A 14,109-nucleotide genomic window follows, 5' to 3' on the forward strand; every position below is an offset into this window, starting at 1 on the left:
AATTCTTTTAAGGGTCATTAATAATTCTGTAACACCATTATACCATGAAACTGCAGTATTTTCTGAGACAGTTATTGTGCCATGAAAAAATTATACTGTGCAACCCTACTCAGGTGAGGTCAGGCTTTATAAAAAGGTAGTGACCAGGTGCCAGAACACAAGCAGAAGCCATCAAAGAGACACAGCAGGAAAAATGCAAGTATAGCGAATAAGAGTGGATCTGAGGTCGGCTTTCACTTTCACTGATGACACTGCTGACAAACACTGACTGCACAGTAGACCCTTAAAGACCATCGGCTGATTTTCAGATACTTTGAGTTTCAGGACATTTCATTAGTTTCCTGTAAATGTTATCATTCCCACAGGAAGTTTCAAATTAAAAAAACCTACCATGTGGAAGTCCTTTTAAAGATTATTTTTTGCCTTTAATCTATATGACAGTATTGAGTGTGAAGGGAGGAGAGAGGAGAGTGAGGGGATGACACACAGCAGGAGGCCACAGACTGGAGTCAAACCTGGGCGCCACACTGTGAGGAAGTTTTAATATATAAAGTTTTAAATATTCAAACATTTTGCAATCAGCAAATTAAGTTAAAATGATGCATGTTTTTGACTGTAGAGTGTCCACCCCCTTGACTGAGAACCTGAGGAAGCTGCAGCTCTGATCTCACATGATTATTATGAACAGGATGTTTTTCTATTTATTTCTTTTTCTAGTATTTATTCCAGGATATTATTCAAAGTTGTATTATAATTACATCCTTTCTTATACACTTTACTGGGCTGATGTTGTTTAAAACATGTTCTCTAAGCTGCTTTCACAAAATCAGATATTTTTTTTTAACATCCAAAACTCAAAATCCAGTCTGGCTGAACATTTGAACCCATGAAACAGTAAAAACCATCTTTGGTTGAAACTGGTTTGTTTTAATGGACAGAAGACAAACTGGTTTGGGTCAGTGGTTTACAGTTAGTTAAAACACCGGTGTGGTCCTTTAAAGAGTCTGCACGTGTCCTCCATCAGCTTCAGTTTCCGTGGTAACAGACTCTGTCTACCTGTAAAAACTGTCCACCTGCCGAGTGTTCACATTTCAAACTAAAACGGGGCTGCTCTCTGATTGGCTAAGGAGTCCGGCTGAGCAGCCAATCAGGGACATCTGCCCAAATATGGAAAAAGAAGAGGAAGAGAGATGAAACCAAACGAGACGAAAAGGAAAAAGAATTCCTCCAAAGAAAAGACGAAACAACAAAAAGATTCAACAAACAGGCGAAGAGAAGAAGATGATGAAGAAGAAGAAGAAGAAGAAGAAGAAGAATATGGAATAAGACAATAAAATAAGAAGAAGAGGACCAACAGAGGGAGGCTCATCGTCTCTGCAGTCAGTTATAAAACATGAGGATCATCAGTCTGTAGACAGTCTCTGCATTTGTTCAACGCTGCTTTCATACACACACACATACACACACGCACACAGGTCACAGGGTCACATGACGCCACAGGTCACATGATGCCGTTGGTGAGGTACTGGAAGCCGTCGTACAGTTTGGTGGTGAGCGACCTCATGGATCCGTCCACCAGCTGGTCCACCAGCAGCTGCAGCTGCTCCTCCGTCAGGCTCATGTGGAAACGCTCCTTCAGGCCTCGCATGGTGCTGGAGCCGTGGAAACAGGGCAGCTGGGAGCCTGAGGGGAGGGGGGCGGAGTCAGTACAGTACAGAAACGCAAACACCTGACAGGTGTGTGTGTGTGAGTGTGTGTGTGTTACCTTGCTGCATGATCTCCACTATCTGCAGCACTCTGTCCATGTGTTTCCTGGCTGCTATCAGACCCTGAAGCATCAACATCTTGTAGTAGTTAAACATGTCGCCATCCGGACCGCCCATCACCTGACACACACACACACACACACACACACACACACACACACACACGACATTATCCAGGATGCCATGAACACATACACCGCAGCCTACAAATTAAAAACATGGACAATATAAAGCAGCAGACTAAACTGTGAGGGAAGAACATGAACAATTCCAGCGGGGCAAATCCAAAATCCCAATTCCAGCATGTGTACAGCCTCTAATTTCCTGGGCTGGTACCTGCGGTTATTCCACAGGCTAGTTAATAACATGTCGGGCAGGAAATCCAAAGTGTGGGATCATTTTGAGAAGGTGAAGGACGAACCCAAGGTGATATGTAAACTCATCTTCATTGGTCGACTACAAACATGACGTATCATCTGAAACATGGAAGTAGCTACATGCCCATTAGCCCACAGCGTCATTAACAGGCGGCTCGCTCAATGTGTGATTTATACTTCAGGACTACAACCTCCTGGAGGATCCCTAAATCCTCCTTGTGGGCCACCAGGACTCAGCAATTTCAGATCTGATGACTCATGATTAAATATGAGAAATTAACTCACGTCCACAAACTCTGTGGTGAGTTTGAAAGCGGATGTTTCAAACCCGAGGTTTTTGGGAGAGCTGGAGAGGATGAAGCCGAAGTCGATGTGGATGATGTGACCTTCAGCGTCCAATAAGATGTTCCCGTTGTGCCTGACAGGACAGAGTCATGGGTCAAATTAATACTGGGTTAAATCTGTCCCTCAGTAAAGGACAGTTTCAGAAAGACAAATCGAACTCTGAAAACCCGCTGTGAGGCGATGTCATCATCTCACCTGTCTTTGACCTGCAGCAGGTAACAGATGAGGCTGTACCCGGCGCAGCTCTGGACAAAGTTCCTCTGAGCAGACAGGAAGGCCTCGGTGGTTGGAGCGCCATGTTCCTGCAGAAAGTAGTCCAGTAGTGACAGCTGGCTCTGCTTCTTCACCTGGTGGAGGGATACGGCGTTCATCACGGGCTCAATCATCCCGCTGTCCGCCGACAACACCAGGATCTTATAGGGCTTTATCCAGAGGGGGACTCGCTCCTGCTCCCAGATGGACTGCAGGAGGAGGTGAACAGAGTCTTACATGTCAATACATAATTATATACTGACAGTCTTAAATCTTTTGCTCTCTGAAGAAAAGAAGAGAGGTTTGAAAGAAGAGAAGACAGAAGTGCAGAGGAAATGTGATGTTGGTGATGTCATGGCGTTACCTTGAGCTGCTCCAGCACCTGGAAGGCGAGCAGCTCTTGTCTCAGGTCGTCTCCGCATTTAACAATAACAGACAGCAGCCTCCAGTTAGGGAGGTGACCGTAAGGAGATCCTTCTCTGATCCTCCTGCAGGGAAACACACAAATAAAAATATACACTACTGTCAGAAATATACACTACTGTCAGATATATACATTACTATCGGAAATTTATACTTAAGTCAGAAATATACACTACAGTTGGATATATATAGTCAGAAATATACATCGCAATAAGAAATATACAATCAGAAAAATACACAACAGTCAGAAATATACATTACAGTCAGGAATACTGGTATACACTACAATCAGAAATATACAGTCAGATATAGACTACAGTCAGAAGTATATACTAGTCAGAAATACTGATATGCACTACAGTCAAAAGTATATACTACAGTCAGATATATACACTACAGTCAGAAGTATGTACTACAGTCAAAAGTATATACTACAGTCAGAAATATACAGTCAGATAATACACTACAGTCAAAAGTATATACTACAGTCAGAAGTATATACTACAGTCAAAAGTATATACTACAGTCAGAAATATACAGTCAGATATATACTACAGTCAGAAGTATATACTACAGTCAAAAGTATATACTACAGTCAGAAATATAGTCAGATAATACACTACAGTCAAAAGTATATACTACAGTCAGAAATATACACTAGAGTCAGAAGTATATACTACAGTCAAAAGTATATACTACAGTCAGAAATATACAGTCAGATATATAAACTACAGTCAGAAGTATATACTACAGTCAGAAGTATATACTACAGTCAGAAATATACAGTCAGATATACACTACAGTCAGAAGTATATACTACAGTCAAAAGTATATACTACAGTCAGAAATATACAGTCAGATATACATTACAGTCAGAAGTATATACTACAGTCAGATATATACTACAGCCAGAAATACTGATATGCACTACAGTCAAAAGTATATACTACAGTCAGATATATACACTACAGTCAAAAGTATATACTACAGTCAGAAATATACAGTCAGATATACACTACAGTCAGAAGTATATACTACAGTCAGAAGTATATACTACAGTCAAAAGTATATACTACAGTCAGAAATATACAGTACTACAGTCAAAAGTATATACTACAGTCAGAAATATACAGTCAGATATAGACTACAGTCAGAAGTATATACTACAGTCAGAAATATACAGTCAGATATACACTACAGTCAGAAGTATATACTAGTCAGAAATACTGATATGCACTACAGTCAGAAGTATATACTACAGTCAGAAATATAGTCAGAAATGTACATAACAGTCAGAAATACTGTATATTGCAGTTTGAAACATGTTAAAAAACATGTATCTCAAATACATATATGTATGTAAGACACACACTGATGTAACCAGTCTGACGTATTTAAACTAAGGATCAGATGACTGAAGTTTTTTCTAGGGAAACAATGACGTATTCCTGGAAGTTTGTTGGAAAACAAACACCACCTCCACCCTGAGCTTCACTTACCGGACTTTCTCCTCCCAGGGCTCCTTCAGGGCCACAGCTGACGGGTCCTCAGGGTCCCGTTTAAATGTGGTGGGGGCCTGAGCCAGCTGCTCTGACAGACGCCGCCTGAAACACGCAGAGAGGACAGCGTTACAAACATATTTATAATCTGTTGTTTCATAAGGTGGAGAGTCATTAACGTAACCACAGAGAGAAAACAAAAACCACCTGCTTTTGTTTTCTTGCTGAGTAGCAGAGAGACAATAAGAGAGGGCGAGTAATGCAGCTGGTACCTGTGTATCTTTACTGTGGAAAATAAATACTGAAACCATTTCATTTCACCATTTCAGAATCGATATGTAACCATACATCGATATTTTTGACCACCCTAGTGTGTGCACAGACCTTATGTCTCCAGCAGCGATGAACACCGGCTCCTTGCTCTCCAGACTGGTGATACTGTCCACTGAGAACTGACTGATGTTATCACAGCTGTTGGTGTGCATCTCTGGGAGCTGCAGAAGGGAACGACACTCAGTTATATCTCACACGTAGATGATCTTACTGTTTGTTGTGGTTATTAGTCATTACTTGACGACTTTAACATCTTAATTAAAACAGCTGTGGCTCCATCCTCGGCCCACTTTAGTTCTCTGTGTAAATTCTTCCACAACTGCATTTAAACATTATTTTGAAACGTTTTATTTCTCTAGTTCAGTTTTCTAGAGTCTCACCTCCACCTGCAACTCCCCGATGTCATCAACAGACCAGGCCTCGTCGTCGTTGTCGTAGTTCGGGACCGTGGAGAAGCTGCCAGCTCTCTGATCTGCTGTCATGCCGCATTCCGGCAGGTTCTCCACAGAGCGAGTGCTCCTGATCCGGTTCTCTGGGATCCGGATTGGAACGCTGGAGGTCTCAAAGTTCTCACACTCCAAAACCTCCACGTAGATCAGGTACGGAGCCTGAAGGGACACAGAGGTCAACACATGTCACATGACCAGCTTTATGTATGATGTCATAAGAATCAGGGCTCAACAATAGGGATTGCCCGACTGCAGAGTAATCAAGGGGGTGTCATATCAGTCACGATACGAAAGATCAGATCTTGCCTGATCAGGCAAGTGGAAAATAACCATTAACATTAAACCCTCTGTGTGTGTGTGTGTGTGTGTGTGTGTGTGTGTGTGTGTGTGTGTGTAACCTTGTCTTTGGAGTTCAACACGACGGCCTGTGTGTGCGGCACTCGGACCACATGGTGGTCGAAGGCGGCGGTGGGCAACCAGACTCGAGCGGGCAGTTTGTGGTTGAGCAGCGACAGTTCTGAGATCAGCCGCTGAGTCTTCTGCTCTTTGGTGGGCAGCGTGGCCAGACGCTTCCCAATCCCCATCAGAGACTTTATGAACTCCCTCTGAGGAGCCAGACGCACCGGCTGTAAGACAAACAGGCAGAGACACATGTCAACACTATATGTTAGTGGTTTGAGTCTCTGCTGTCTCCTCGGGGCGTCTTCTGAGAGAGACACAGGTAACAGATGAAAGTTGATGTTTGTGTGTCAGATTTGTGCTGATAGCCACAGATCTCACGTCATCTTTTTTTAAACCAACATCGTTTTCTATCATTTACTCAAACTGACTTCAGACCCTGCTCATTATCACTTTGTTGTTTACATGTTAGGAGGTAAAATCTTTCTCCATGATGTCGATAGATTATATTAACCTGCTCAGACAAGCTAACAAACTGAATGTTGTTGGCTGAGCTGCACTCAGTCATCACACCTGTAACAACAACAACAGTCTGATAAACACGGAAAAGTTGATCATGTTAGTGCAGGGCTACCCAGAGCTTTACATCTGTCCTGCAGACGACACACACTTATCCTGATACACATCATCCTGTTGATGTATCTGTTACATAAACCTGACACACAAACAGAGAGAATCAGTGAGAGGAAACATGATGACAGGATCATCAGCGTCCTGATTGGTTCCCCACAACAGCTGATTGAATCCAACAGAAACATGAAGAATTACTGCGGTGAGTCCAGACGTGCAGCTCCTTCACGTGTTTCTGTTTATTGACACCTGAGCTGAACGTCTGAGACTTCACCTCATAATGAACCACAACCCACAGCCTCCATCACAGACTTCATTTCCCACAATGCACCCTGGAGGGAGAACATGACACTGGTTAACTTACGGGGCCAGTCTGAAACTCCAGACTTTCAGAGCTGGAGCTGGTGTCCTGGGGAGGTCAAAGGTCAGAGAGTTTAGAGAATCACTTTGACTTCTTTTGTTTGTTTTAGTTTAAAACTTTAATTTAGTTTAAAATATGCGAGACATGACTGAGTCTATAAACTGCTGTCAGATCAGACTTATGATTCCTATTACAGTAGTTTCTTTTATCTTAACATGTTTCTATTAGGCTTGGGCGGTATCATAGCATGATGACAGGCTCCCCTGTCGCCGATTCAACACCATGAATCAGCTAAAAAAAGCCGACAAGGGCTGACGAGGGCGAACGGTGCAGGACACACCAGGGCGACTAGGGCGACTAGGGCAACAGACGCTCATCAAAGGCCGAACATTGACAGACGGCCGACAGACGGCTTGGTGTGTCAGGGTCTTTACTCTGCCTCTGATTGGCGTACCCTGATATTCTTACTCTAACCCTTCCCAATCTCGCTCCTCTTGTCTAAACCTAACCAATCCAACCAACCAACGAATGCACCTAGCCACTCAGAGGGGGAGCAGGGCAAATCCTCCATTACCTCATCCTGGCTGCTCTCCACCTTCGGGTTACTGGCCGTCCTCTTCAGGTTGCTGCTCAGACTGATGCTGACTGTAGCGTCAGATTTGGAGCGCTGATGTGTGCGTTTGGAGGGCGACAGGCCGTGCTCTCCTCCCAGGGGCCCGGGGCCGGTGGCGGGGGACGCCAGGGGACAGAAAGGCGTCAGAGTCAGAGGGTCCCTGCGAGCTCGAGGCCCTGCAGGTTTGAGTTCGTCAGACAGGATGAGTTTCCTCAGCTTGGTCCCTCGTGAGTGACGCTGGGTGGAGATGTGCATGTCGGAGGAGTACGCTCCCAGCAGCCAGGCACACTGCAGGCTGAAGGAGATGCTCTGTCTGCAGCGGTGCACCTGAACACAACACAAAGGAGTTAAGGTCATGCTATCATATAACAACAGGACAAAACTTCATTTATAAAAAACGTCTCAGAACAGGAGTTAGGGGGAAACTAAAACACAGCAGGTGAGTTTTCTGTTTGGGAATTTATTCAAACTAATGTTTTCCATGTTAATCATCTCGTAACCTCTAAGATTGATCATCTAACACTGACAAAATACGACTGGATGCTATAGAACATCCTGGTATTTCTGGCATTCTGCATCTGACATACTAAATCTTGTTCTGGCATACTAAACAGCGTGGTATCATGGGTACTGGAACGCACAGTATGGCTTTCAAAGCTTTTACTGAGGGCTACACAAGATAAATGCTAAGCTGACTGCTAAGCTGCAGCCACAGGGTGTCTGACGCTGTGTCGCTAGATGGATGCTACAGCGCTCAGAGTAGTTGCCAAGGAGATCACATTGGTTACTAGCATTGGTTTCCAAAAAAGCGGTTAAGAGGTTGCTATGACTTTATGGGCAGTTTTAGTAGGGAGTTGCTAAGGTCTTTGGGTGGATACTGTGACCACAGGTGGTTGTATTTAGCTGAACTCCCTCTATGAACACTGAATAAAGTCCCCTGATGAAGACCATCAGAGGTGGCTGAAAGTTTCAGAAAAAGCAAGTGGACATTGAGTAGAGACTTTTGGTCAAACTTCTAAGGAATGAACTTTCACATCAATGATTGTAGAGCAGTCTCACTGAAGCAGACTCAAAGCTGGACGCAGGATAGGTAACGTGTTGTTAGACGCCACCCCCTGCTCAGACCCTACGCACCTCATATGGCAGTTAGACCCCGCCCTGTTCCTGACTACACTCACCACATATGGCTTAATGGCGTCCCCGACGTCCTCGTCCATGTGGATGTACATGTTGAGAAGCTGCGGTAGGAAAAAGTCCACCTCCTCATGAGGGAAGCTGAAGAGCCGGTTCCCAATGTACGCCTGGACGCCTGGCTCCTTCGAGTTGTGCAGGTAGGAGATGGCCATAGAAACGTCAAACAGCTTGGACTCAAACAGGCGGAGTAGCCATGACTGTTTGGAAGGATTGTGCCTCTGCCGCCGCCGGGCGCTCTTCACCGAGCCGGGGGCCAGGCCATCAGAGTCGTCCAACTCCTCGCGAATCTTCAGTGGTTTCACCACAACGCTCAGAGCGCTGCAGGGGGAGGTGTGCGGCTCCCGGTCCGACCCCGCCCCATTCTGCAGGCCGGCGGGGACATCAGTGTCTACCTGGTTCAGCTTCACCTTCTGCAGCACCTCCTGACACGCCCGGTGGGCCACCTCAGCATCAATCACTAGGCTGAGTTCCCCCACGCCCTCACTGATCACACCCAGAGGGGGGGTGACGGCCTGGGGAGGGCCACAGGAGGACGAGGGGGTGGAGGGGAGGGACAGGGAGGGGGAGGACGAGATGGAGGGGGAGGGGCTGTTCTGATCAGAGGGGGCGGGGGAAAGCTCCGGCTCTGTGTCCTCCATCATGGCTGCTGGGAAGCTCCGCCCTCCTCCACTGAAACAGACACAGAAAAAAGATCAAAGGTCATCAGGGTTATCAGAGGTCACCTATGATTGAAGGCCATCAGAGGTCAAAGTTCTCTCTGTTCAGCAACACCTTCGTTGTTTGAATGTTTATCTTACAATAGATTTTTAGTGGGTCAGCATGATTACCACACCAGCGTGCGACTGCAGGGCGCTGAGTAAGCGGAGTCTGCAGACCATTTAAAAGGCATCTCAGCCGGCGCACACCCTGAGTGCACTGCTTAATTCATGCAGGGAAAGCTGAGTCCGCCTCCCTCGACCACAGGGCTGATACAAACACATCAATTGTTCAATTTTGTGATTACAGTCTTGGCCCTAAGTGGCAGAGTAGAACACATAATGTTATTACAGCTGAATGAGAGCAGCTGGATATTGATTGCTGGTATCACTTTTTATCTGTGGTGTTGTTATCTTGCCACTGATTAATGACACACTAAACCTTGACTGCTCTGACAGATCCGTGCTTTGTTTAACGGTGACGCCTCCTCCTGATGGCAAATGTTTCCCACTCCATGAGTGAGTCATGCTCCTCACTCACTCACTATTTGTCATCACTTCTTATCACATTGTACCCCGCCTGTTGGAAAAGTAGCACACCCAGTAACACAGCTGGGGACTCTACTCTCTTCTGATTGGCTCACAGACCTGATGGTCCCCAGAGGTGAGGTCCACAGGTGGACCCTTCTTAGGACACGGGGTGTCTCCCAATTTACTGTGATGCTTCATGTGACGATCCAAAATCATAATGACGTCACATGACAACAGCTGAGCCGTCCACTGATGGAAACCCTGAGATGTGTTTACATGCTCAGAAAAAGTAAGTAAAAGCCAGTGCTTCTGCTTATAAATGTAGTCCTGACATACACAGAGTGTGTGTCTGTGTGTGTGTGTGTGCGTGCGGCTGTAATCCCACTGAGCAGATTACAGATTACAGAGAGGAGGAGGGGAGCTGTGCCGAGTGTTTGATGTTTAATCATAGATGTAAAGCAGATCGGAGGAGATTCACTCACTCACAGTGGTTAACGAATGACTATTTTCATCACTTCATTAATTAACCTGTTAATAATTTATCTGATCAAATGTCCTCTTCACTTTAAAACACAAAGATATAAAAGAGATAATCTGACACCAGGATGATTTTATCTTACAAAATGACTGAAATCCATCAGAATATTTTCCAGTTCATGTTCTGTTGAGTTTTCTTTAGTGAACGAGACTCTAGATGTTTTAAAACCACGACTCACTGCAGCATTTAAACAGTCAACACAGCAACGTTTGAACAGTCTGAAACATCTGACACACAACATCTGAAAAATAAGACACGTTTTTTAACATTTAAGATTCTACATAGTGTTTACATTTTGGCTGATACAGGTATTTATCTTTAAGATTACAGACTCAAGTAATGATATATCAGTCATTATTAATTTGCTTTACACAACCTAACACCACATAATAAACATTTTGATAAATGTGTTTTGCTTTTAACAGTTAATAAGATGGAGCTGGTGAGACATTTTACAGTAAAACCTAACTTTATAATGAAGAAACTGTTTCTTAATCTCCCATCATCAGTGTGTTGACATAAACACAGATATGATTTGAGCTAATATCAGGCAACATGTCAGCCAAGCTCATTTATTGATCGGGCTCTACTGTTAAAGTAGAGCTGAAATGATTAGTCAATTAATAAATCAGTAAACTGACAAAAAAGGAATCTGCCAATATTTTTATAAGCAACTTATCAACTCTTTTTTAGTCAGTTCACTGGTGTCAGTTTCTCCAGATTTTGTTAGTCTTTTTATACCAACAAAGAGAGAATTTCAAACTTAAGCCTGAAGGTGATGTTGCTGCTGAGGCTTCACATTAACTTAAGATAAAGTTATCACAGAATGACGACTGTGGATTTTGTCCTCTGTGTCTGGCTGTATATTAAACTGATAGGAGAAGGAACCTGGTCGCAGCCACTTTGGACACCAGGAACACGTGTGACTGTGGATTTAATACAGATTTTAGGAATGTGGTCCCATAATAAACGAACATCTGGAACCAACAGAATGAAACTATTATCTGATTTTAACAGATTTGTGTCCTCAGTCCTGTAAAATATGAAGTTTAGTTTGTGCTGAAACATCAGAGTCACTCAACAATAAACTGAACATTATCACTGTCATTTTACACAGCTGCAGTGAAATGTGAAATGTACTAAGTACTGTGCATGTACTCAAGTACTACACAACTTGAGGAACTTCTGCTTTACTTGAGTATTTCCACTCTGTCGTACTTTGTACTTTACTACATCTCAAAGTGAAATATTGTACTATTTACTGCACTACATTTATCTGACATCTCTAATTATGTTGCAGTTCCTGGTTAATAATTCAAAGTATAATCAATAATGCATGATGAGGTATTAGGGATTACACTACAAAGCAGTATATAACGTGGTTAAAATTAGCTCAACGTCCACCAGCTGCAACATTCAAGTGATGAGTACATTAATGCATTAATAATCGTAATAAAATAATATCGTATATATTATTCTGAAATGGGTCATTGTGCATAACGAGTACTTTTATTTTTGGTACTTTAAGTTCATGCAGATGCTAATACTTTGACATCTAAGTTAGGTTCACATGCAGGACTTTGCATAGTATTTCTACGCTGTAGTGCTGCTACTTTTGCATTAAAACATCCGAGTACTTCTTTCTTTATTGAGTTAATAATTTGAACACTGTCTGTATTTCAAACAGTAAACAAATGTTTACAGTAACACTTTGATGAATCCTCTTGTTAGCAAGCGCACCAAGAGTCAGCTGATATTAGCCTAGCTTAGCACAGAGCTAACACAGATAGAAAACAAAACTTGAAAAGCTTCTTATTTAAAGCTAAACAGTAAACACGCTGTTGTGTTAGCATTAGCTCAGATTCTCGGTGTAAAGTTCAATTATAGACAAGCTGTTAGCTTAGCTTACTGTGGAGGAACTCGGCTGAGACGCAGTTACCGTTAACCAGCTAACCAGACGTTAGCATCGTCCTGTAGCTGGTTAGTTTAGAGATTTAACTAAAGCTAACTAGCCACAAGCTAACCGAACCCCCCCGTCCACTCCGCAGTGTTAGCCTGTCCGGTTGATGTTAGCATTAGCCGGCAAATATCAGGCCAACTGTTGCTAACTCCGCTCAGATTGTTTATAAAGCTGTATGCTAAGCTAACATTAGTTCCGTCATAGTCACAGGTGAGCTCCTCGAGCTCTGTGACGTGTCTGTGCGTGTACAGGTGAGTCAGCCTTACCGGGTGACAGTTTAGTGGTTTAGCAGTGATGTTTTATTTCCAGTTTGTCTCCTCCATTGATCCGCTCTGGTCGTCATGTCAACACCAGGGGGCGCTGCTCTTCTTCTTCTGCTGCTGGTACTGCTGCTGTTCCCTGACTGTTTCCGGTGCAGTGCTTCCGCCTGCTGGACTGAGATGGTTTCAGATCGACTGCCATGTACCACAGATAATACAGTTTGTACTCCGAATATTATATTATATTATATTATATTATATTATATTATCACGATTGTCTTCTATTATATATTTTTAGTATTACTCTATAGTGCGTGTGTATGTAACACTGTACATAACACTACATAATAATAATAATAACAATAACTTCTCTATGTATCTGCAATTGTTTCTGCCTTTGTGCTGCTGCAGCTACACTTGAATATCCACTTAAGGGATCAATAAAGGTTGATCATCTTTTCTTATATTTTACTTATTACACTAAAATATTTTTTTAATGTCACATCTTTAATTTTCAATGAGTTATTTTGTTTTTTTTATGCAATGTAATACTAAAAAATATTTTTAAAAAATGTGAATTTAATTTCATTTCTTAACCAGCTAAGGTAGGAAATAAAGCAAACATGTATCACAGGTTAAATTAGAGGATTCAAGTGGGAAAGTAACAACGTTGCATCTAAGGCATGTAGAAAAGGAACATGTTTGTAGGAATGAATTTATATTTTTATATATATGTAAATAAACCAGACAACTTTTTAAAAAAAAATCTCTAGTACTCTGTGAATTTTTGTATCTAATTGAAGTTTGAGGTAGAAATCAGCCTCATAGTATGCCTGTGTCAGAGCAGTGTCTACATGTCCTCTGTGCATCCAGAACTATTTAAACCTCTCTACAGAACATGGTCTCTCATTTATACACAGTAAAAAAAGAAAGTGTTGATTCAGCAGAAATAAATAAAAAAGATGAATAACAGGAGAATAAACAAGAGAATGAATATCTGAAAGCAATACAGAATGCCTGTGAGCCTTTTCTCTTATTTTGATTCGTCACCTGCCACCTGAATTTTGTGTTTTCCTTTATACAAATAAACATTTCCACCATAAATTGACAGAAAAAATCACCAGAATGCAGGAAATTAAGTGTTTAATGCATAAAATTTCACCTAAGTATTAATACGTTTACCTTATTGACACGCTTTTATAACAACAATTTAAATTCAGATCAGTTTTTCCTCTTTAATAATTTCAGGAAAAAGTTAAAGGGTTAAAAAAACAAGAGTTTCAGCTGAAATATTTTTAATATTACATAGACTTGTGTATATAATTTTTAAAAAATCATTTTTCATTAGGAGTAATGTATCCATGACATATGACTAATTGCATGGTGGATTAATTATTTTATAGTAAATTAATTAGATGCTGATGAGGCATTGAAGCTGAATATGGAAAAAACTGCAAAAACTTAAAATATGGGAAACTGTGCAT

At 42.3% G+C, this 14,109-nt stretch overlaps 1 protein-coding gene across 3 annotated transcripts; it reads right to left on the bottom strand.

Moving 5' to 3' along the window:
- Positions 1–906: 906 nt before the first annotated feature.
- Positions 907–12,741, bottom strand: pi4kb (phosphatidylinositol 4-kinase, catalytic, beta). 3 transcript variants are annotated; one of them, XM_050046813.1, is made up of 13 exons: positions 12,632–12,741; positions 8,626–9,310; positions 7,409–7,774; positions 6,838–6,882; positions 5,843–6,070; positions 5,376–5,603; positions 5,047–5,156; positions 4,663–4,767; positions 3,105–3,228; positions 2,684–2,949; positions 2,429–2,561; positions 1,766–1,886; positions 907–1,683 (listed from the first exon to the last, which is right to left on the bottom strand). In XM_050046813.1, the coding sequence occupies exons 2-13, from the start codon at positions 9,280–9,282 to the stop codon at positions 1,502–1,504; spliced, it is 2,565 nt and encodes an 854-aa protein (XP_049902770.1). In that variant the 5' UTR covers positions 9,283–9,310; positions 12,632–12,741; the 3' UTR covers positions 907–1,501. The 3 variants fall into 3 exon arrangements, with proteins under 3 accessions (XP_049902770.1, XP_049902769.1, XP_049902768.1); XM_050046812.1 differs by lacking the exon at positions 6,838–6,882; XM_050046811.1 differs by lacking the exons at positions 6,838–6,882; positions 12,632–12,741 and adding an exon at positions 12,315–12,580.
- Between the last annotated feature and the right edge of the window lie 1,368 nt (positions 12,742–14,109).

The sequence above is a fragment of the Epinephelus moara genome, chromosome 6 (genome assembly GCF_006386435.1).
Source record: "Epinephelus moara isolate mb chromosome 6, YSFRI_EMoa_1.0, whole genome shotgun sequence".
In the NCBI taxonomy this organism is placed as follows: Eukaryota; Metazoa; Chordata; class Actinopteri; order Perciformes; family Serranidae; genus Epinephelus; species Epinephelus moara.